This window comes from Mytilus galloprovincialis, chromosome 10, assembly GCF_965363235.1.
Source record: "Mytilus galloprovincialis chromosome 10, xbMytGall1.hap1.1, whole genome shotgun sequence".
Taxonomy (NCBI): domain Eukaryota; kingdom Metazoa; phylum Mollusca; class Bivalvia; order Mytilida; family Mytilidae; genus Mytilus; species Mytilus galloprovincialis.
The window spans coordinates 40,022,106-40,047,369 of record NC_134847.1 but is presented as its reverse complement, the minus strand read 5'-3'; the positions used below and the strand labels follow the sequence as shown (position 1 = coordinate 40,047,369).

Below are 25,264 nucleotides of genomic sequence, written 5' to 3'. Positions count from 1 at the left end.
AAGTTCACAAGATATGGTTTAATCAGACTTTTTTTAATACATCAGTTTTCAGTATAAATTGCAGCTAAGGATCTTTCCAATATTCAAAAAAGTGTAAAATCTACATAAAAGAACCATAATATAACCTTGTCTCTACTGGAATGACAGTTTATATAATATTAAATAATATCGTCTTCCCAGAATCTATAATGCGGTGCATTGATTTTTTTCCACTATTTTTTACAACCGATCTTCTGTCACTTCAAACAACTTCGTCAATTAATACAAATTATGGCGGAATAGATCAAACCAGCAAACATATATTCTTTAGTCCAAAATCACTTGTTTTAATTAGTTGTATTCAACATCTGTCAAAATGTCTACATAAAATTCAGTAATTGATAAAAAGTCTAATTGAGCATGAAAAATAATTTTGAAGCCAGTTTATAAAACTTGATTGAGGCTGGCGGTAATTGATGGGGTTTCTATAACAGTTCTAAGGGGTAGAATTATGTGTAGGTGGTGGTGATGTCTTGAAGTCTCTTGACCTTTAGCACTAATGCAATAAACTGGTTCTTCTAGTATCTAAGTCTTTATTATATCAATATTCATATGCTTTCCTGGTTTATTTGATTTAATAGGATAAAGTACAATTGTCTTCTTTTATCAGGATAAGGACTTAGTAGTAAAAAATACAATAATAAGTCCATCGTACATGTCAGAATGCTCCACTCACACTATCATTATCTATGGTCAGTGGACTGTGAAATTGAGGTAAAAACTCTAATTTTGCATTAAAATTCGAAAGATCATTTCATACGAAACATGTACTATTAGTGTTTTAAGTTGACCTTTTGTACTACATATGTAATGCAATAAACTGGTTCTTCTAGTATCTAAGTCTTTATCAATATTCATATGCTTTCCTGGTTTATTTCAATAAAGTACAATTGCCTCCTTTTACAAGATAAAGGACTTAGCGGGAAAAAAACCCACATTAGAACCATACATTTAACTAGTGTAGATTCATTATTATTCCTTGGATACCAATTTTTCATGGATTTCGCGTGTCAGGTGAACCAAAAAATTAAATTTTCAACTAATAACAAATTTTTTAAAGGCTGGTATGCAGATTTCGGCAAAACCACAAAAATAAATATCCACGACCATGTGAGTTTTCCTTTATAATTGCCGAAAATTGGTACCCACGAAAATAAATGAATCCACAGTAATTTAAATAATTGATCATTAAATGCAAAAATCTCTAACTAAAACATTTTTTTTTTTCATTAGTGATAAAATATATATTAAAAATACATTTTCTGTATATTTTGGAAAACTACCAATTATATTTATGTACATGTATGGTCATAGGATTTTTGTACTTACTACATACATGTATAATTGTATAATACATGTACCTAATCAGGACAATTGTGTTCCTGGATAGTACTGATTAAAAATAATTTAAACTCCTTTTTACATCTGACATTATCTAACTATGATGTGCCTAGAGGGATTTAAGCTTATTAAAAATATGTATGAAAAGAAACATCAAATAACAATTTCTTATTTTCAGTGGTTTAAATCTTCACTCAAACTGCATTCACAGTACAATAATTTGTGACATCAGTGATATTGTTGGCTTTTTTCGAAACTACCTCTACCCTTTTTTATTGGGAAAATCTGCGTCATTTTAATCAAATTGGGAAATTTATAATAAAACCATGAATTTGACTGGAATTTCAATTTGCAGACCCCCTTTCAAGAGGTAAACCCTCATTTGAAATAAGACCCCTTATTATCAGTGATGATACATAAATAGACCCTCAAATCTGCACATATAGTCATTTTAGGCATGAAAAATGTTTAAATGAGTGTTTTTCAGTTTGTCTTCATGCACAAGTACTACTGAGACTGCACTGTTTGAAAAAAAGTTAGTCTTTTTGGGAATAATTTTAAGCCATTTTTTTCAAATTTGGATTCTTCTCCAGGGGAAAAAGCCTTTATTCTCAGGTTATTTAAGGCAAACAATATCACTGGACATAAACATGATAAAGTCACTGACAATATATTGCCTTGTTTATTTACAATGTCAAAAGAGAATTTGGGTTTGCTTCAAACTGAAATATTATTTGGACATATGTAAATGTCACTGTAAATAGAACAGCTATACATTGTCTTGAAAAATAAAATTTTATTCCCAATTATAGCTTGAAACAGGATAGAAAAGCTTAGAAACACTTCTCACCTTACCTGTTTCTAAGGCTTTGACAAAGAAATTCTATATTTTGAGACGAAGCATAGTTATAATTATTCATAACATTATTTTTCAGTTGTATTCTATGGCATTTTTGTTTAGGGGCCAGTTGAAGCTTGCGGCTGCTTGCCTCCTGTTGCAAGATTCTCTCCCTGTGTTGAAGTCCCATTGGTGGCCTTGTGGTGTTTTCTGCTCTTCTGATCTGGGTTGTTGTCTCTTAGACATATTCCCCATTTCCATTTTCAATTTTTTACTGTTTATAAGTGTTAGGGACGACATCAAAAGTTCAATGAAGGATTAAAAACTTAATTTACATAGTTTTTTCACTGACCCCTTCACCTTTACTTAATTTAGGAAAAATTGATTGACCAATATGGATATATGTAAAATCAATGTCGGATAAACAAAACTTGCTGCAGTTTTATCCACCCCACCTCCAAAGTATTTGATTGAAGTTTATTATCCTACATTCATACATTGATCTTTTAATGTCGTCCCTTGACTTTTAGCAGATATTTGTAGTACTTTACCATGTGGCATCATTAAATCTATATATTTTGGTGGCTGTCTGTTTAAAAGTGTTAACTTTTGGCAGATATTTGTAATACATTACCATGTGGCATCATTAAATCTATGTATTTTGGTGGCTGTCGAACATTATATCTGGTTAAACTGCCATCTGAGTGGCTGCACATGAACTGCTTTCCCTCATGATGCCAGGACACAGATCTCAGAGCCTGCAAATATATACTGCTTTTAGAGTAGTGTAACAGTGGCGGATTCAGGGGGTGTTCCGGAGGTGTTCCAACCCCCCTTTTTTTTTAAGGATTTTTTGGGTCTCGTTACAATCATACTGAACTTTAACAGTTACAATTCAAACATAACGTGGATTTTATCAGTGCTTATTTGTTTTCAAAGAGGTGTTCATTCATTCAAAACCTGTTACCCCCCCCAATTTTAGTACAAATTTTAGTACAAATTTTATATTCATTTGTAAAAATCTTAATAGCTTGTTAAGGGAAAAATCAATAAACAGTCTTATTACATACACATAATAAGGTAAACTCCATTATGTGAAAAAATAAAAACCCTAAAAAAATACTGTGGATTTAATAATTTATTTTCATTAGTATCAATTTTAGTGGAGAAATGAAAACTTGCATTTTTGTGGATATTTGATTTTGTGGTTTTTACAGAGTCTGCATATAATCTTACAGAAAATTAGTTATTAATGTAGAGTACTTAATTTCGTGGTACACATGTACCCACTAAATCAAGGGAAATTGAGGTCCAAAGAATAATAGTAAATCCACAGTTGAATATAAACATTTATAAAATAATTTTAGAGCAGGTAACTTTTCTCACATTTCTTAATAAATCTTATCTATTTAAACCTTTATCACTTATCACTTATATGACAATCAAAATTATTCTTAAATCTTAAAATTTAACAATAGCTCAATTAGAAAATGACCAAATACATCCAATTTTGGTTCCATTCAACAGATTATCCCTATATTAATACCATAAATATTTTTAGTAAAGATCTTGAGCTTCACACAAACAAGTTATATTGAATAGCCACATATTGGGATAATTAAAAGTTAATATTTACATCTTACTCAATGTCTATTGACCCAATGATTTGATGTTTAAAGCCTTTACAATATAATTGTTTATAAAACCCTATAACAGTTCCCAAATGATACTCTGACATTTTAATGAGTACTGTACAGTATTGTGAAGTTAAATCTTCGTTGGCCTAGAGTAAATAGAAGCATATGCCTCCTCTGCTTAGTAAAGGTTCCAAAGTATTAAATTTACAACTAGCATTTAAATAAAAGCACTGCTCTTTACTTTGTGATGTTTCAATAAACCATGAACAGCAAATAGTTATAACGTAACAAACTTTTTCTTATTCTTATATAATTAGACAATTTGTCCTTTCCCCAACCAAAGATTATTTTTTGCAATAAACATGTGGTATGTTTGATCTCAGTTCTTGATTGGTCTCCCTAGATAATTCATATAGCATCAGTGACAGATCCAGAGGGAGGGATCCAGGGGGTTGGAACACCCCTTTTTTGGACAATCAATGCATTTGAATGGGGACTTATTGTCCTTGGTTGGGACCCCCCTTTTAAAATGCCTGGATCCACCCCTGAGCATCCTGGTAAAAAGGAAATTTGAAATATCATCTTGTTCCTTAAAATAATAGCATCACATCCATAACACTATCTATAAGAAAATCAATTCAGGTAGCATCACATTCAGAAATATAGCATCTGTGACATTACCATGAGGAATAAATCTGACATTAGGGTATTGCGGTAAAATCCTTACAGCTAATTTCCTTATGCTTGTGGAGTAAAACTTTGGCTGGCTTACTTGCTTTGTATAAACGTAAGCTGAAGCATTGTATTTAAGATTGACAACTGCAAACAATATAGACAGGCATTATTAAACAAGTATATATAGTATATTTAATTTGATTGGAAGCTATCCCAATTACAATTGTCAATATACAAACAAAGCAAGCTAGCCAACCAAAGTCTTACCCTGCAGCATTAGGAAATTAGCTGTAAACTTGTACAAAATTAAAGCATTGTACACGAAAAATCTCAAGCCTTACCTCAGGTGAGTTGTACCTAAATTCTGCCTGCTTTGATTTTAAATCCCATAATACTATGGTACCACTTTCAAATCCAATTAGAAGCTGAAATTAGAAAAATAGTACAATTACTATAAAGTTTACTGTGCATGTAGACTGCATGGTGCTGCACTTTCTGGTATGAACATATTGTGGATTCCTTTATTTTCGTTTGCACAGATTTTCATGGATTTGATTGAAGAAATTTTATTTCTTGCTGATAGTGATATATGATTTAATGGTTTTGTCAAAGTCTGCAATTCAACCCAATGAGAAATTCATGCTTTGTTGATCATTCAAATTAGTACATTCTATTCCAGTAAAATACACAAAAATTGGTTCCCAAACGCCACTATTTCGTGGCAGCCAGTCTTTATTGGTGGAGGAAGTAGGAGTGCCCAGAGAAAATCACCGACCTTCATTATATAATTAGGATAACTGACAATCCTAGTCAATTAAAATTTGGAGTCAAGTGCACCTGCACGAGCTGGGTTTGAACTCCAAATCTCAGTGTTGATTACAGTAGTAACTACTTAGACCACTGGGCCTACGAGACCCCCTTATTATTGGAGGAGGAGAGAACTGACAATCCTAGTCAATTAAGATTGAAGTTAAACACATCTGTAACATGTGGGATCCAAATTCACAACCTCAGTGCAGAGTTTGAAATAAGCAGGGGCCCACTCGCCAATGGCACCTAAAATTTGGTGTGGGCTCATAAAGTTTTTGCTTTTCTTGTATAAAACTATATATATTGGCTACAAAATTTAAGGTGTGGGCTACCATTACAAAAACCTTAACTTCAATCCCTGCAGTGTTGAGAGGCTAGCGATTGTTGTAGATGATCTACTTAAACCACTTGGCCATTGAGTCCCCAAAGAAGCAAAACATGTCACATAGTGGTTCTGTTACAAGCACAGCACCATGTAGCTCAGGTTTATGATACATTTCCCTGCACTTCAATTTATCAAAAACCAACTGGAAAATTCAGAACAAAGATAAAGTCAAATCAGTTAATTTATATGAGTACTGTGGATTCATTATTATTCGTTGGATACCAATTTTCATGGATTTCGTGATTACATATGAACCACGAAATTAAATGTTCAAAGAATGACAACTTTTATAGAGGATTGTATTTGAGGCTACGGCAAAACCATGAAATTAAATATCCATGAACATGTAAGTTTTTCTAAATCCATGAAAATTAGTACCCACAAAAATAAATGAATCCAAATTATCTGTCATTTTGATTTATAAAATTGTTTGAAATTTTTAATTGTTTTTATACAGTAAATTCATAATGTATAGACTTTTCAAATCCAGAAAATCATCAGACATTTCATTTTCCGAAAGAATTATGGGAGTTAATGCTGCACACATCTGACCTTTAAAATGTATTTTTACAATGAATTATGACCCAGTATTAATGTTGGATGCATTTGAAAACTTTAACTTTTCTGCTTAAGATAAATAATGACCATGGTTATGCTACATGTATTTCCCTAGAGGGAGAACAATGTACAAGTATGATGTTTTGTATCTGTGTGGGTTTATTATATATTATACTTTTGTAATTGATTACAGCTATTTTCCTAATGCATGTAGTTCAAAGGTTTGGTTGGCTTGCTTGCTTTATTTGTATAAATGTTTGCACAAGCATCTAATAGCATTATAAAAGCTGAAACACCACCTATCAAGTGATTGCAATTGCAAAACTTACATTAAAATGGTTGAACAAACAGTTATATAAACTGATCTACAATATATCTATTATAAAGTATTTATCATCAACTAGAAACCTTTTTTTAATACAGACTTACAAGGGTTTGATTAATTTTGAGGGACCAGAATGCGGGTATTTGTCTAAACAGTCCGTCTTTTTAATTTTTTATTACCAAATTATAAAAGGCGTTTACACAGACAAAAAATGTTCTACTGCAAACTAGCAAAATTGTCATTGAAAAAAAGAGACACATGATATCTTGACTGATTTTATGAGACAAGAATGCGGGTAAATGTCGAAATTGTACATTTTTTTCTATATGTTCATTACCAAATTCAAAAATGCATTTACGCACTGAGACAAAAAAAAATAAAACTGCAAACTTAAACAGCTTTGTCATTGATGTGAAGAGACACACGATATCTTAAACCCTGACAAATCAATGCCTAGGCCATAAGACAAATGTCTATAACCTTTTAAAGACGTTATTACATTAATCTTGGATGATAATCACAGTGACCTAGATCAATATTCCTGCCATTCTAAACACCTAATCTGTTTCCTCAACAAAATCTAATTACTAAAAATTCGCCATGCTGATCAATTTTCATCACCGTCCGCTGTGGCGGACAACACTATCCAATCATCTACTACAAGGACCTCCAATATTTGTTCAAAGAAATTGAACACCGAATCAGACTATCTATTTAAATTGATGTAAAATCCATTTTCTAAATGTAGAAAACTAACTGTTAAATATTTTGCTACATCACAGGAGCACAGGATGTTAATGTGATGTTTTAACTCAATGATTTCAAAGAAAGTTCTGTAACAACAACTCAGATCTTTTGTTAACTATAATTATGGAATAGCTGTAAGGTCTCATCTTTGATTTCCATTTGATTAGAGCCTTGAACTACTTTCACACAAATGCACTGTGTTGTAAAAAAAAATTTGAAGGCTTTTGATTTCCCTGAATTGACAATGACATGCTAAAACTTCAATGAAAACAAATTAGGTTTAAGAAGTTATTCAGCCCTAATCACTTTTTACTTCCTTGTAAGACTTATGTAGTAAAACAATAATGTAGTAATTTAAACTCTTCAAATTCAAATTCCACTGTTTAAAATATTGTTACATGGAAAGAGAAATTTCAAGAATATTAAGGTTTTGTGAAAACTTTTAAATGTTAAAATAAAATAATATCCAGGATAGATAAACATTATCAAGTTCCAAGTATAGTTGGATTGTGCTATTCATTAGGTTAACAAATAAAATATGATATGATAGCTGATGAGGTAAATCTCCGCAAGGGACATAATGTTGTGGGTCCTTTTTGGTGATACAGGTTTTCAAATGTTCTGGTTCTTTTAAATCCGTGGCTTTCAAATACAGTTGTGATCTGACCTAAGATGGGGCTGCTCCAGCCATGCTTCAGTGATTCCCTATAAAATCGACGGAATTTTTCCCACAAAAAGGGGGCCTATGAGATATATTCAGCTTTGAGCATTCCATGAAAGTGCTTCAGTGTCACCAAACTTATGACGTGGTAATGTTAAAATTGAACTAGGAATGCTATGGTTTACTTAAATATGAATGAAAAATGTTTTACTAAATAAATTAATCTATGAAATTATGATCAAATATAATCTAGGGATTTTCATTATTAAATGCTTAGCATTTTGTTTTTTTAACCCTTATTTCTTGTTTACACATCAAATGAGCAAAAATTATGCCAGGCACAAATTATTTTTAGAAAGCAAAAATATTGATATTATTAAAGTGTAAATTCATTCCCCATGCCAAAATTTTATCTTTTAAATCAGAAAAATAACAACCTATGAAAAAATCTATGTTAACAGTAGTGAATTATTTAACCCATGAAATAATTCATATTATATACATTACTGTACAAAACATGCAAAAGTGCAGCAATTTCTTTCCAACAGATTTGTTATCTGATCAGATGTGATAATAAATCGGAAACAATGAACTAAGGAACCTTAATATGACCTTGACATTCTGCATAAAATCATAAATTGGGTTTTCAGAACAGATTCGATAGAAATCATTTCCAATTTTCAATAATTACTAAATAAGAGAACCATCCAATGATGAATCTAATTATGAAGGAAGCTTGACATTTTCTAATGGAATCCTACGGCCATAAAAAAATAATAACTATCAAAATCTAATTTGAATAACCTCTGATTTTAAATATCAGTGTCTGATTCCGGACAATTAATCGACTAGATATTTGATTCCTTTTATTCCTTGCACTAATAAATCTAATACATCCTTGACATGGCCTCAGATATACAAATATTAAAGTCACTAAAACCATTTCTCTTAACATAGACAGAAGTTAAAATGTCAATTGTTTTGATTTTTTTTAATCAAGGATCATATTACAGAAACTGTATAGATATAAAAAAGAAATCCAATATCAGTTGGATAACATTCCTAGAACTTTAAAGCTAATAGAAATAAGAAAATATATGGTATATGATGCATGAGTGCCAATGAGACAACTCTCTATCCAAGTCAGTATACCATTATAGGTCAAAGTACGGTCTTCAACACGGATCCTTAATCCTTAAGGTTACATACATGATATTGACATCAAATTTTGTGTACAACAATGAAGAGACGTATAAACCTTCACAGATTTTTTGTTCCATCTAAATAAGGTGAAATAGGAATATGTTCATAAACCCTTTCCTCAATGAATTTATTTTGCATACTTGATTTACATAGGATTTTCAACAAAATGCTGAAAATATGCATTAAAGTATTAATGCATTAGTGAAAAACAAATACTTCATCAAATAAATTTAAGTCAGATATTCTTATGAATATCCTTTTCATATATTAGATGCAAATTTTATTAAGTCTGATGCAGACATTTCATAATCAAGGCATTTTAACTGAGGTACTGTACTACACAGACGTCAAAAGACTTCATTATAGAGTAAAGGGGGTGGCATCAAAATGCGTCATTATGGAGGAAATGATCCTCACGACTCTACCATTATTTATTTTTGGGTGGGAGGGGGTAGGAGGCCTGCAGTTCTTGCATCCAACTCAAAAGAAAATCTAACTTTAGTTGACCCCCATAACTTAGTCCAACTACTTAAGAAACCATATTTTCTAAGGATATTATTACTTCATTAAAATCATGTCAGCAAGTCGGTCCAATGATTATATTCTTTGGTAAATGTCAATGACTTTAAAAAGGTTAAGTAAGTCCTTAGTCCATCATGAGTACCACATTTTGAGCAGGATCTGCTTTCTCTTCCATAGCACATGAGATCATCCCCAGTTTTTTGTGTGGTTCTTATTGCTTAGTCTCTAGTTTTCTGTCTTATGTACTATTGTTTGTTTGTTTGTCTTTTTCTTTTTTAGCCATGGCTTAGTTAGTTGGTTTTTTTCCCGATCTATGAGTTTGAATGTCCCTCTGGTATCTTTCAACCCTCTTATCTAACTCTTTGGTAAGTATTCTTCAGCAAAACAAATTGATTTCACAGAGGCTATCAAGTTACTCAAAATGCAAATAATTTAGTCCTTATAATGGTCTGACAAAATGACTTTACTGATTGTTTTCCATCAAATAAAGAAAAGTTTATGGTACATCTATAAATACTGAACCTTATAATAGTCCATAGAATGTACTTTTCTTAGATTTTTGATGAGGTGTTTATGTTCTATCAGCCCTAATGATTAGACGTGATCTTATTCCGGTTAAACCTGACCTTCATTAATGTAGTAATTTCGAGAGAAATTGATACTACACGTGGTGATCAAGTTTATATTTCAATTACATCATTACTGTGTTGTCAGAGATACAATAAATAAATTTCACACATAGTTTGTTAAAAGTTAGGTTGATCCAACACGTTCTAGACAAATTACTGCTTCCCTGTAGTGTAAAACAACGCAAATTTACTTGTGCCAGAAAGTACCTAAAATCTCCTTTAGATCTTTGCTGTATTAGATTAGATATTTTGTACTAATAGTCTTTTTTATATTGTGATGTTACACTATTATTTCAGATAAGTGCTGTCCCATTTATTTGCACCTGTCCTAAGTCAGGAATCTGATTATCTGATGTTCAGTAGTTGTCATTTGTTGATGTGGTTCATAGGTGTTTCTTGTTTCTCCTTTTCTTTTATATATATTAGACCATTGGTTTTCCCGTTTGACTGGTTTTACATCATGTACATGTACACTAGTCATTTTTGGGGCTCTTTATAGCTTGCTGTTTGGCCTAAGTCAAGGCTATGTGTTAGAGACCATACTTAGACCTATAATGGTTTATTTTTTCAAATTGTGAATTGGATTGAGAGTTGTCTTATTGGCACTCATACCACATCTTCTGATATCTATAACGTCACAGTACCCAAACTGCACGAAGTACCCAAATTGCACTTATTTAGTAAAAGTAGCAGCGAAAATTCTACATGTTTTCTTACAGACGAAACAATTTGTCTTTTTATTATTTGACATTATGCATGTCTTTCAACATAAGTAAATATATTTAGATATGCACAAAACGTTCACAGTATACATCAACAGATGAAGTATAGCTGCAAAAGATAAAATGTACAGAAATGTCGCCATGCAACGTTAACGTCCACCAAAAGGTGAAGAACCATCATGAACCCCACCAAAAACTGCTCCACATGTGGCACCAGTTGTGTTGTTTATGTTATTACAAATCCGGTACATAGTCTAATTCAGTAGGTAAAATTCATGAAAAGGGAAGGGTATTGTAGTTACGACATAAGTAACATATTCAATATCATCTGTGAAACATTTATTCCATAACGGTCAACCAACTCGTAATGGCGTCGGTAAAATTTACGAAGGGATGATTTCAAAATCACCATTTGGAACTCTTGGTTTAATAGCTTCCTTGTGAGTAGCAATCCTCTATCAAGGAAATCATGATAGGTATTAAAAGCCCAGGAATATTGTATCGATTGGGAGATATATACTCCGTATGCAGGCGCTGCTGGAATGTTGCTACATGAAGAGTTCACAATTGGGAAGCTGAAATCATCTCTTTTGTCGTAAAGTTTTGTTTTTAACAGACCAACATTGTCAATTTCTAGATGAAAGTCAAGATATGAAGCAGACTTGGATGTATTTTTATTATCCTTTATTTCTAGTTCGATTGGATAGATTCAGTCAACATAGTCACCAAATTTTGTATTATTTAGTGAGAGAACATCTATATAGTGGAACGTAAACTAAAAGGATATTTCTAACTTCTTTTCCTTCTTCCTAAGAAGTTCCTGTATGAAGTCAGCCTCATAATAATAAAGAAACAAGTCGGAAAGAAGAGGGGCACAATTAGTTCTCATTGGAATTCCTAGTCTGTTGAAAAACATGTCCTCCAAACGTAACAAATATGTTGTCAATCAAAAAATCAAGCATCTTGATAATGTCAGTTTCAGAGAATATTTTGCTTGAATCAGAGTGATTCTTTACAAAGTAGGATTTATCCATCTCCAAGACAAGATACTTGTTTGCCATTCCTTTTAATACAACAAAGTAATACATTTGTGTACCAACTCTTTGTCTTTTAGTTTGGAATGGGGAATACTTGTGTAAAGTGTAGAAAGTCAAATGTTTTAATACTTTTGCAAGATGACAGAGTCTTAGATATTGTTAGATTGCATGTACTCTAAAAGATCTTTGGAATTTTTTAGTATCCACATCTGATTCAAGCCACCTCTAGAAAATGCAGTTTCACAATAACTTTGGAGCCCAGCTTTGATTGCTGATAAAATAGATGTTAATAATTTAGAAAGAGGTTTCTTGGAGCACTTTGAAGACCCAGCAATATACCATTGTTTGTAATGACACTTATGTAGTTTAGATATCAAATACAGTGATGGAAGATCCAGTTCTTCATCTTTGGTTGAAATTCAAAAGGGACATAGAACAGACATATGATTATCCAGGATTTCCTCTTGGTAAGTGTCTGATTATCCAGGATTTCCTCTTGGTAAGTGTCGTAACAAGATTCCTAATAGTTGGTTAAGGCAAACTCAGGTCAGAGAACAGAAACCAATCTTGTCGTTTGTTTATGTGTTACATATTTATTTTTCGTTCATTTTTTTTACATAAATAAGGCCGTTAGTTTTCTCGTTTGAATTGTTTTACATTGTCTTATCGTGGCCTTTTATAGCTGACTATGCGGTATGGGCTTTGCTCATTTTTGAAGGCCATGCGGTGACCTATAGTTGTTAATGTCTGTGTCATTTTGGTCTTTTGTGGATAGTTGTCTCATTGGCAATCATACCACATCTTCTTTTTTATATTGGGATGTGCATAATGACAGACAGACAAAGTTAATTGATGTAACATTACAATATGGAAAGAGACAATATAAAATATCAATTGAAATGGTTTTACTTAAATACTTACTTTATTTGGGTCAACTGGATTATCACTCAGATGTACCACTACTCCTGGGTGTGTTTTTCTTGACCTAAAAAATAACAGATTAAAACATTTAAACTGTAATTTAACTGTAATTTAAAAATTACAACATCTTTATAAGTTGTGTCTTTTCAAATAGATAATAAATAATTATATTAAACTTAAAGAAAATTGTATTTAGATGAGTATGACCACTTTTTTATGAGATGAAAGCATATCTGAGAAAAAGCATATCAGGGAAAAGAGCTATGGATTTTGAATATAACATGTGTTTATAGCAATGCCTGTTAAATTGTACAAAAAGTTTATTACAAATAAAAAGAATGTTTGAATCTATTCAAAGTCAGGAGCCTCTGGCCTAAAAAAGTTTTTAGTCTTGTATGTTTTTTTTTTAAATTTCAGTTCATTTATTTATATGTTATGGAGTTTAGTATGACTCCATTTTCACTGAACAAGTACACATTTTTGTTTAAGGGCCAGCTGAAGTCTGCCTCCCGGTTCGCAGGATTTTCTTGCTGTGTTGAAGACCTATTGGTGGTCTTCAGCTGGTTTTGTACTCTTTGACAACATTCTTTAAGTCTTAAACACATTCCCAATTTCCCTTCTTTATTTTATAAACCACTTTTACTTAGGTCTATGACCTATGTTCTGTAATTATTAGGTGTAAAAAGTAAATTATGTAAGAAAAGATGAACAAAAATACACTTACAGTTCTATAGCTTTGTTCCAGTTGATGACATAACCTGACAGGACAAACGACTCTATGTTGACAATATGTACATTTCCTCTTTCTGTTCCTATATATAACCATTTACTTTGGAAAGCTAAATGGCAGAATGTGATTCTGAAAAAAAGAAGAAAAAAATTAATTTCATACAAAGTGTATTCAATTGAAATGATTTCCTAGTTTACTTTTCACTAGCATTTATGCAAATGTCTTTTAATTATGACAAATAAACAATAATCTATAAAATTGAGAATGGAAATGGGGAATGTGTCAAAGAGACAACAACCCGACCAAATAAAAAACAACAGCAGAGGGTCACCAACAGGTCTTCAATGTAGCGAGAAATTCCCGCATGGAAATAAGAGTGAATACAGAAAAAGCAAATGTTACTTTTTAATGGTATTCCAAAAAAGTATATTGGTTGATGATTGTGGTGGTCAGTTTCAATCTTCTGCAGGAAAACTGGCATCCTTGTCAATTCGCTGTTTCAGAATCTAATACAATCTGGGTAATATTTTCAAAAGCATACACCAAAACGTTGTGATTGGTTTAAAACATACTAAACAATCGAAATCCATCCAATACCGCGACATTATTTTCATTTTGGTGTACGAACAATGAAACTACCCACAGTCCTTTAGATTCTGAAAAGGTGAATTAAAATTGAAGTTGAAATTACCTGCCTCGTGCTGGGGTTTAAACTGAGAACCTCAGTTGTGTTGCTGGTCAGACAGTAATACAAACTAACACCCTCTGTAGTAGGACTTGAACATTAGATCAAAAGACCAAAGACATTAAGAAAGCATGTGAAAAATCTGCAGACCAACCAAGATCACATTTATGTTTAAAAAAAAAAAAAAAAAATATTTGGTCCCTATTGTTCTACTGATTAGTATTTAAATTGATAGGTAGGATACTGACTCTTTAAAGGTTACCCTACTCTCCTTTAACCCTTTCCTCAATGGAATTTTTTTTTTGCATACTTGATTCGCATAGGATTTTTCAATAAAATGCTGAAAATATGCTTTAAACTATTAAAGCATTGCAAAAAACAAATATTTCACCAAATAAATTTAAGTAAGATATTCTTTTTCATACTGAATACAAATTTTATTAAGTCTGATGCAGACATTTCGTAATCAGCGTTTCAACATAGGCATCATTATGGAGTAAAGGGTGTGGCGTCAAAAGGCGTCATTATGGAGGAAAGGGTTAATTTATCTATTATTTGGTACAAAGAATTGGAATGACAAGACTGAAAGACCAAGACTCTGTTTTGAAGACCGTACTTTGACCTGTAATGGTTTACTTTTACAAATTGTGACTAATGGATGGAGAGTTGTCTCATTGACATTCAAACCACTTCTTCTTATATCTATTTTAAACATTTAACAAACCAAAACCCTGTAGGAGGACTTGCACATTAGATTAAAAGATCAAAGCCATTACATAACGCTTATGAAAAACCTAGAGAACAACCACAATGATTCAAATAATTAATGGTATATATATCTCCCACAGAACTCTTGTATTGATCCATGCAAATCCATATCAATGGTGACCTTGAAATTAAACTTATTGATTGACCATTCTGATGTCAGTTTCCAATACCATCCAAATAAATCAGATTTTTTTTAGTTTTGTTTTGATACAGTTGTATTTATATGTATAGTAGAATCAATAATCAATTCATTGAACCTTTACTGTTAGAAGGCTGATTATTTAATGAGACAAATGGGACGTTATTACATAATGATTACGTTTGAAACCTGCACTGATAAGTGTTTCAACTGCTAGACTTCTAAGTTATTGAAATGGTAGACTGGCTATTGCCTTTGCTGACATGCTTTTCATGTTATTAAATAATGATTACATTTGAAACCTGCACTGATAAGTGTTTCAACTGCTAAATATTACTTCTAAGTTAATGAAATGGTAGCCTTGCCATACATAGCCTTTGCTTAGGCCATAAAAAAAAATGTATGTTTGCCCATAATGCTTCCTACCCACCAAAAGAGGCGCCTACTGAAAGTTCTTTATTGTCTTGATGTGATTTTTTTTTTATAATCAGTTTATAAATACGGCATGCATGGAGACTAAAAAACATATGATGCATTAATTTTCTTTGTGGAAAAAGAAAATACTTACTAACTACCAACTGTTTTGACCTTTGGGTAGGGTTTGGGCAAACTAAAATTTATTTGAGTGTGGCCTTATAATTACATTCTTTTCATATGTACAGCAAAAAAGGCACTTGCCTTTCATGTCAATTTTGTTGACAAGTTGAACATGTTCAAGCTGTGACAAAACCACTTAGTTTTTTAATCATTTTATCAGTTGGATACTCAGCCCCTAGTTATATATAATATAAATAATTAGTTTATTAATTAACGCGTAAGATGTTGTATCTGGCCCAATATTGGGAATTTTATCTATCCTTTCATGTTTGATATAGACTGAATTTTGTCAAAATTGATATATTCTTGTGTGCTTTATTCAAATTATTGTATGGTAATTGAAGAGAAAACAGCTTTAGTCTAAATAAAGTAAATCACTACAACTCTTGAACCAATGCTCTATATGACCCAGCTCAAATTAAAATATTTAAAAATATTTCACCATTTAAAAAATTTCCAGCTATCCATTTTTACTTTTAGATAATTTATATAAGGGGCACAAAGATAGGAATAAACCTGGGCCCCTTGTTTTCATTTTATATTTCTATATTTATTCCTGCAACCACAGGGGCTTGTTACAATTGCCGGGTTTACTATCCATACGAACCCCTAAAAAAACCCGGCAATTGTAACAACAAGCCCCTGTTCTGCAAGACAGTGTTCCAGCGCGGCGACGGTAAATAGTCTTAATTAGCAGGTCAAATTCGAGAAAAAGAGATCAGATTGTAGTTAAAACATAAGGAACATATCATCTGTGAAACAGATATTCCAGTCAACCAACATGAATAAATCATTATTCAAACTATTTTTCTCCTTTTAAATCAGACAAATATATCTTGTAACTTAAACATATATCCTACACATCAGCAAATATTTTGAGACATATAAACCACTCCGTATGAAAACAGATTTAATTATGTTGGTTATGAGTTACAAACAGAATATTATATTCTTTCCTAAAAATTATGCAATTGGTATCGACTGCCATTGAAATATCTCAAACTATGGATTAAAATTTCATGACTTCTTCCCATTTGAACACAAAGAAAAGATATTATTTCTTCTACATAAAAAAGTTCACTTATAGTATTACTTCATTTAATTTCTTTGCTTCTATAAAAATCAATCTTTGTACAACAGCAATGGTACAAACAGAATTGTTTGAGATAAAAGAGCAAAGGCACACCATTTACATAATATACTTCCTCTTTCACTTTGATTGATAGCTTGATTGGTGTTTTGCACCACTTAATATAAAATGAATCTATATGTACAACAGCAATGGTACAAACAGAATTGTTTAAGATAAAAGAGCAAAGGCACGCCATTTACATAATCTACTTCCTCTTTCACTTTGATTGATAGCTTGATTGGTGTTTTGCACCACTTAATATAAAATGAATCTATATGTACAACAGCAATGGTACAAACAGAATTGTTTGAGATAAAAGAGCAAAGGCACACCATTTACATAATCTACTTCCTCTTTCACTTTGATTGATAGCTTGATTGGTGTTTTACACCACTTTCAGCACTATTGTGCTATTTCATGGTGTAGTTTTTATTCATTGAGGAAAGTAGAGAGCCTGGAATCTGATTGATTGATTGAATTTTAGTGTTTTAACCCCACTTTTTAGCACCACATTTAGGCTATTGGCAGCCAGATTTTATTGGTGGAGGAACCCTGAGTGCCAGGAGAAAACCACCATCCCTTGATAGGAAAACTGACAATCCTAGTCAATTAAGATTGGAGTCAAGTGCACCTCAGTATTGACTGGCTAGTGATTACAGTAATAACTACGTAGACCACTCGACTAACGAGGCCCCAGCCTGGAATTTGCACCATCAACCTTCAGTAGAATCAAACCTTCAATTCTTATCAATTACAATTGGAGTCTAGTGCACCTGCTACAAGCCCTATTCTATGTAACAACCTCAGTTTTGACAGTAACGAAACAGTACTTTGACTAATAAGACTATTGGCCACAGAGGTCCATTATCACTTAAGACTACATTTACCAATCTAAGTAACATTGAAAATAATTTTCAGATCTGATCCAAACTGATTGTATCTATAAGTGCAATCTAAATATTTTTTTTTTTTTTTAATTTAGTAAATGAACAAATTCTAATTTTGGCATGTATCTTGTAGAAATACACACAAAAATCCATGGCATGTAAAACAAATATTTTGGATTAACTTTGCTTGCTTTTATTCAGAAGGACCTGCAATAGTCTTTAAACTGGATCATCCAAAGACCACTGAATGGAAGTTTTCATATTATTGGCTTCCGAGATATTAAAGATAAAAAGAGACAACCAATGACAACAATGTTAACACATGCCAACGTACACAGCTTACAAGGAGGTGCATATCTGCTCATCCCAATCAAAACAAATGCAGACCTGCATTTTTTTTTAAACTTTCTCCAGAAGTTTTTTTTTTATGTCAATGTGTATAAAATACAAGATCCTTAATTCATTTTTGGAAAACAACTTAATTAAAAAATTTTAATCTTAAATTGCAAGATGACAATCCGGCTGACAAATTCATTCACTATATGTAGACAGAATATCTAGAATTATAATCTACACCCAATTGAAGATTAATTTCCTTGTGAATAATTTGTTTTTATTATTTACATATATATTATATTTTCTTTGAACCAGGTGAGAAAAAACAGAATTTTCACTTAATTTGTCATAAACCAATATTGACAGTTGTATTACACAAATGGACTTCTGATATCAATACTAGTGCACTAATTGATGACTCCATCATTAATTTAATTACTGTAGCCAAAATAAGCATGATGCTTAAATCAATAGGTATATTGTAAGTACAATGTAGTGTGGCATTTCTGACGAACATTCTATTTTATAGCCCGCTTTTTACATGTTGTAAATCAGGGAGGTCGCATCTGTATTATAGAGACGCAATGATTTAAGCATTGTCTAAACATCAACCCAACAATGTTACATCTATAAATTTGCTTTGCAATATTTTTGTTCTTCCCTTGCCGAGATTCAAACTCATGCTACTGCCATATCGTGAAGTACTTTCATTATACTTTTTTAGAAATGAATTTGAATATGTAAAATGTATCATGACTGTTTTGATATCTTGGAAAATCTAAGGCCACTAGTGATTTTTGGTCTTTTTTCACGCACTGAATACAAAATATAAAAAAATTCTCAAAAATTCATTTTCACCTGTATGTAAAATTATTTCAAATTTTTCAACACCTGATTCATTCCTCAGTTTGGGAAGGTATGTTCAGTTGATACTGTATTTTAGTCCAATCACACTGTTTAGATACATTGACTAAAGTAGGGTACACAAAATTACAGAGCAACCTAAATTCTGGAATGCAAACACTACCGTGCTACCCAAAAGTCACAATCCAATTATATTTACATGTAATGCTCCAAGTTAAAATCAATGACCTTGAAATAGATTAAAGCTTTGTTCAATGCCAAGGATAATGAACCTATCTAAAGCCTATTACTTAAATGCAAGTGAAGCTAAAGTATGCCAAAAAGCTTTACTGTGAATCGAATTCATTAATATTTTCATTATGTCGTTTTGTGGATTTCATGGGTACAGGGGAACCACAAATTTAAACATTCAACAAATTGCAAATTTTCTAAAAGGAATGTATCTTGTTTGCCCAAACCCTGAATTAAATATACATGAATATGTTTTCCTCAAAAACGAAAAATTGGTACCCATGAAAATATATGAATCTACAGTCTGTCTATATAAAAAAGAAGATGTGGTATGATTGCCAATGAGACTACTGTCCACAAGAGACCAAAATGACACAGAAATTAACAACTATAGGTCACAGTACAGCTAGGGCCTTCATATATGAGTAAAGCCCATACCACATAGTCACCTATAAAAGGCCATGAAATGACAATGTAAAACAATTCAAACGAGAAAACTAACGGCCTTATTTATATAAAAAATTAAGGAAAAACAAATATGTAACACATTAATAAACGGCAACCACTGAATTACAGGCACCTGACTTGGGACAGGCACATACAAACATAATGTGGTGGGGTTATAAACATGTAAGACTGCATGCATATTTCATGTTGACATCTTAGCCTTTCACCTCTGATTTTGAAATCATACAGTGCTCAATTTCTTCAGAATAACATTTAAATATTAAATTAAAAATTGGGTGATATTTTGGAGCGTATAAGACTGTTAAACATGGCCCTACATTCACAAAACAATACTGGCGCAGGGGCAGATCCAGCCATTTTAAAAAGGGGGGTTCCCAACCCAGGATAAAGTGGGGTTCCAACTATATGTCCTTTTTCAAATGCATTGTCAGATCGGCCAAAAAAAGGGGGTTCCAACCCCAGGACCCCCCCCCCCCCCCCTTTTGGATCCACCACTGTGGCGTTACAATGTCTTATCCTATTTGTTTGTTGCATCAGGAAAACCAATATATCAAACGATAGAGAAATAGATACATGTCTCAATTTGTAATTTAATTATACATGTATTACTGTAAAAGATGTTATGAAGTCTAGAGTTTAAAATAACATGAAGATTTGATCTTGAAGCAATGTTCTAGGATGAATATAACACATAGATTTATTGATCTATATTTAGTGGAGCAATATTTATTAATTAAGTTTATAAAACAACCTTGTCAATTCAAAAACAGCATATATTTTGATGAATGTATAGGCTATTTTGACCTTTGAACTTTAAGAATTTCTCAGTCAGAAATAAAAGTAGATTATTTTATTGGCTCCAAGTTTACAGTACACAGTTTGAAGATTGATGATCAATACTATTTTAATCAAGATTTTCATGCAGTAATTTAGAAGGTACAAAACTCTAATGGTAGTTTTCATTTCATAAATTTGTTATAATGTCAATGTTAGTATTTTTCAGATTTCAGGTCCACTGATTTCTTGATTTATCACATTGGTAATATTACAGATTAGAGTAGATCAAAATTCATAATTTAAGTTATTATATTGAAGGTTTTGAGACGGTCTAATAACCTTATAACTTCACATATAAATCATTTTTGTAAATACAATATTCATAGTGCTGTCTGTCACTCTGTATTTGCCTAGTAGAAAGGGTGATCTTGATTGTAAAATAAATGTTTTAGTGTCTTATCATTCATTAAAATATAATTTTGCTTACAAAAACAGACTAATGAATAACGTTCAACACATTAAGTTTGTACAGAAATCCTTCATCAGTACAGGTGGTAAAATTAGAACAAATTTTTTGTATTTCACTTAAAGATTTAAATTTGTGAATTGTTGTGTGTAACCCTTTCCTCCATTGAATTTTAAGTATTATGGCATTGCGAAAAACAACTATTTAAGTCGGATATTCCTATGATATTCCTTTTCATATTGGATACAAATTTTATTAAGTCAACTGCAGACACTTTGTAGTCAAAGTGTTTCAACTGAGGTACTTCACAGGCGTCAAAAGGCGTCATTATGGAGTAAGGGGGTGGCGTCAAAAGGCGTCATTATGGAGGAAAGGGTTAAACGCCACTTTTAAGCACCGGTTTTTGGCTATTTCGTGGTGGACAGTTTTTATTGGTGGAGGAAGCTGGAGTGCCTGGAGAAAACCATCAACCTTCAATAGGAAAACTGACTATCCTAGTCAATTTTATAATTAAGAATGGAGTCAAAAGCACCCACATGGGTAGGATTCAAACTCAAAACCTGAGTGTTGACTGGTAAGTGATTACAGTAGTAGTACTTAGACTACTTGCCACCAAGGCCCCCTTGTTCATTAAAGTATAATTTTGCTTTAAAAACACATCAAGTTTGTACAGTTATCCTTTGTCAGTACAGGTGGTTACAACAGATTTTTGTATGTCAAATTAAGAAAACTATGACTAAGACCCTGGTACAATATGACTTCTATGAAATATACAAACTTAATCAACTTGACAATCACATGCAACCTGCTATATATTGAAGATTCAGAAATTATTGCCAGGTTTTTATTAATGCTATTAAATGCGTATATGGGCCAGTCTAGAAATAATAAGAACTGACATTTGGATATCTGATACATGTATATATTGATTTGCAGATTTTCCTAAATTCCCAATAATTAATCTCAAATTTTGGTTGGTTATGCATGTTATGTCAAAATTGTAATAAATGCTCACAATTATTTTTGAATTGCAATAATTGGTTACTGAAATATGATTTATCATATATATATATATATATGTATGTATTTGTGTTTCAGAGTATAAACCCTATCAAATTTATTAGTAACTACAGGTTCTTATTAAGCATCTTAAAATGACTAGACTGATTTGAAAATTCCTTACGTGTTACAATTCATCATTGTTAATTATAAGCTGTTGACCATGTTGACCAAATATGAAAAAGTCTCTGAGATATGTGTTATGAAAATATTTGTTCTAAAAACTGATGAGTGGTAAGAAAATTGCAATATAGACCCCTATCCCTCTTTATAATAGTTACAGACAAACTGATGACCTATAATTAAACAATTAGGCCAACCTTAAAAATATGTTTGTTTGCAGTTTTCCGACTGTACCTTCAGACTGAAGGGTCGGTAGGTAGGAAAAATATTTTATTTTATCAGCCAAAATACAGTTTAAACAAGCAGTTACACTAAACCAAGTTTCTTGTGAAGAAAAAAAAACATTTTAAAACAACAAACACTGGACATGCTGAAAACCAACATCAAATGAACAGGCATTTTCAGATAAAAAACTTTTTAACCAAAACTGAAACTTTAACATATTGTCATTATCCAATTTATGACATAAAATATGGTATAATTATTAAATACTGGAACACTTATAAACAAGGAATGTCATTATGACTAGAACTGTTTTAAAGAAATATATTCAGACATGTATGCTTCTTGACTAGAATGTTTTCATGAGTAGAGTATTTTCATCAGAGAAATGTAGATATTAAAGATTTATAAGACAATGTATTAAAGAGTGTATTTTTAATAAAAAAAAAAATAACCATTGAATCTTCCTCAATTGAAAAAAAGGCAACTTGAAAAAAAAGTATTAAGACATTCAACTGTTTTCATATTTCTAACAATATTTAATTATATGTGATAAGGTTATATTTTTGCCAGGCTTTAATGAAAACCAAAGAAATCTAAAGTTTGGGGTGAAATCCATAGCACCCCATTAAAAGTAAATGGTCTGTACTGAAATGTTTTTAATGCATAAAAAAAATTGGCAGCATAGCTCCTAAGGACACATTTTAATTGAATTCACACAGGCCACACAGTTTGGGTATATTTAAGATTGTAAGAAAGAGAATAATTGCAATGAGTGGGCAGCCCCCCTTATCCTAAAGGAGCATACTCATTGCAATCGAAGATAGATTTAATATAGAGAGAGTATATTTATTTTTCAAGCTAACCATTCATTTTCTCTACATCTTTGTGTAGTGAGGGTTGCTTCTTATTGATTTGGCATGATCTATATCCATTAACATTTCAAATGAGCCCATTTCTCCGTACAGGCGTGTTTACAGATATCGATGAAGATTTAAGTCACGGAGGAGTGGTTTCATCTTTGTCGTCTTCACAACGATTTGTAGAAAATATGCCATACTTCAAGCTGCTGTCGAATTATTTAACCACTGAAATTGGTTCCATAAAGTCAGGCTCCACAGATTCTGTACCCAATTTGTTTGAGACAGAATGGTTATCGTGTCAGTTATGAATATCCGCTGCATCATCGTCAATGATATCATCACACATCATTACATGTGCCTGAATCTGTATAAACAGTTTACTAATAAACTTTTTTGTTTGTTATTTGTCTTAAAATTGACATGAGACGACAGCGTAAAGTACTCCTCCATGACTTCATGGATACCTGTAAACAATTTCCATGTGCTTTATCATTAAATGGTCACATGAACGCTTGACGGGAAGCTAAGAAAAACCGAACTTGAAATGCGTAATTGACCCAGACTTTAAATCATTTCCGGAAAGGACCCAAAGTTTCGGATCACGTCAATAGAAGTATTAAAAAAAATTTCATCAAATTTAAAGCAATAAAATTTTCACAGTCGGGAGGATTTTCAAGGGTCGGTCGGTAAACTGCAAACAAACAATATTTTAATTTAAGCCTTATGTATGCTGAATTATCCTTGAAAAACTTGACTTGGGCATTAAAATAAAATCTTAACAATAAGGGTAATTCTTTCAAGCTATAGACCCTAAAAGAAAGGTAAACTTTATTATTAGCAAACTTATGTGACAGCCAGACAAACAAGTACAGAGACACTGAAAACCTAAATAGTTCACAAATATCTATAACTATACATGTACATTTTGTACATGATATATGCAGCCTTCTAATAGGGATGTCCTTGACAAATAAAATGCTTATTCTTGCTAATCATTCAAGCATTCATTACAATAATATTATTAAGTTACTGACTATTAATTTAAAAGTTCAATATACATCGTAATACTTATTAAATACGGCCATCAGTAACATATCCTTTTACTGATGTAGAAAACTGTTTATCCACGATCTTTATGAAAATTAAAATATTTTTCACAGTAACAGGTGCTAGATCAAAGGTTATATATTGAAAATAGGTTTAAAATTACATATTTATGTAGATACATTTTTAATAATATATGTATAATATAATATATAATGAAAATATAGGCAAAAGACTTTGAAATTTGTAAAAACTGTGACATTATATTATGTCAATGAAATTTTCTTTTAAAGAGGTTTCTCAGGGAGTACTTGATTTCCATTTGCTCATTTCAGCAGCACTTTACGATCATAAGTCAATAGTCCTTCTTAATAAAAGGTTTACAGAATAAGTAAGGATAAATTTCCATAATGGCATAAGATATGCCAACACAGATTTCAAAGGCAAGTACAATATTGCAACAAAAATTATTAAAAGGCAAACAATAGTCTACAAAAACACTACTACACAGTAGTTGATCCTGTTGATTTACCCAAAACAAATTAATATATATGACATTTGGCATAAACATGGAAAGGAAAACAGATAGCAGTTTGAACAAGAGCTAGGTAATATTCTTCATCCATTGACCTAACCGGGAGGGGGGGTTCCAATCATATGTCTGAGGACTCTCCATTCAAATGCATTGATCATCCAAAAAACAGAGGATGGAAATGGGGGATTTCCAACCCCCAGAATCCTCCTCCTGGATTGGATCTGAATTCACTATCTTCCTTATATAACTACCGGTATACATATTTATAGGCAAATCTAAATAGGAAAA

At 31.9% G+C, this 25,264-nt stretch overlaps 1 protein-coding gene across 9 annotated transcripts in view; it reads right to left on the bottom strand.

Moving 5' to 3' along the window:
• Positions 1-25,264, bottom strand: part of LOC143047554 (syntaxin-binding protein 5-like) — a 91,320-nt gene that overhangs the window by 48,271 nt on the left and 17,785 nt on the right. For 7 of the 9 annotated variants that reach the window (XM_076220624.1, XM_076220626.1, XM_076220627.1 and 4 more), the window contains exons 5-8: positions 13,775-13,909; positions 13,051-13,114; positions 4,872-4,955; positions 2,853-2,976 (exon numbers count right to left, since the gene is read on the bottom strand). In XM_076220624.1, coding sequence (XP_076076739.1) covers positions 2,853-2,976; positions 4,872-4,955; positions 13,051-13,114; positions 13,775-13,909 — 407 coding nt within the window. Of the gene's footprint in view, positions 1-2,769; positions 2,803-2,852; positions 2,977-4,871; positions 4,956-13,050; positions 13,115-13,774; positions 13,910-25,264 lie in introns of those variants that run through there. The other 2 variants (XM_076220629.1, XM_076220630.1) reach the window with 1 other exon arrangement.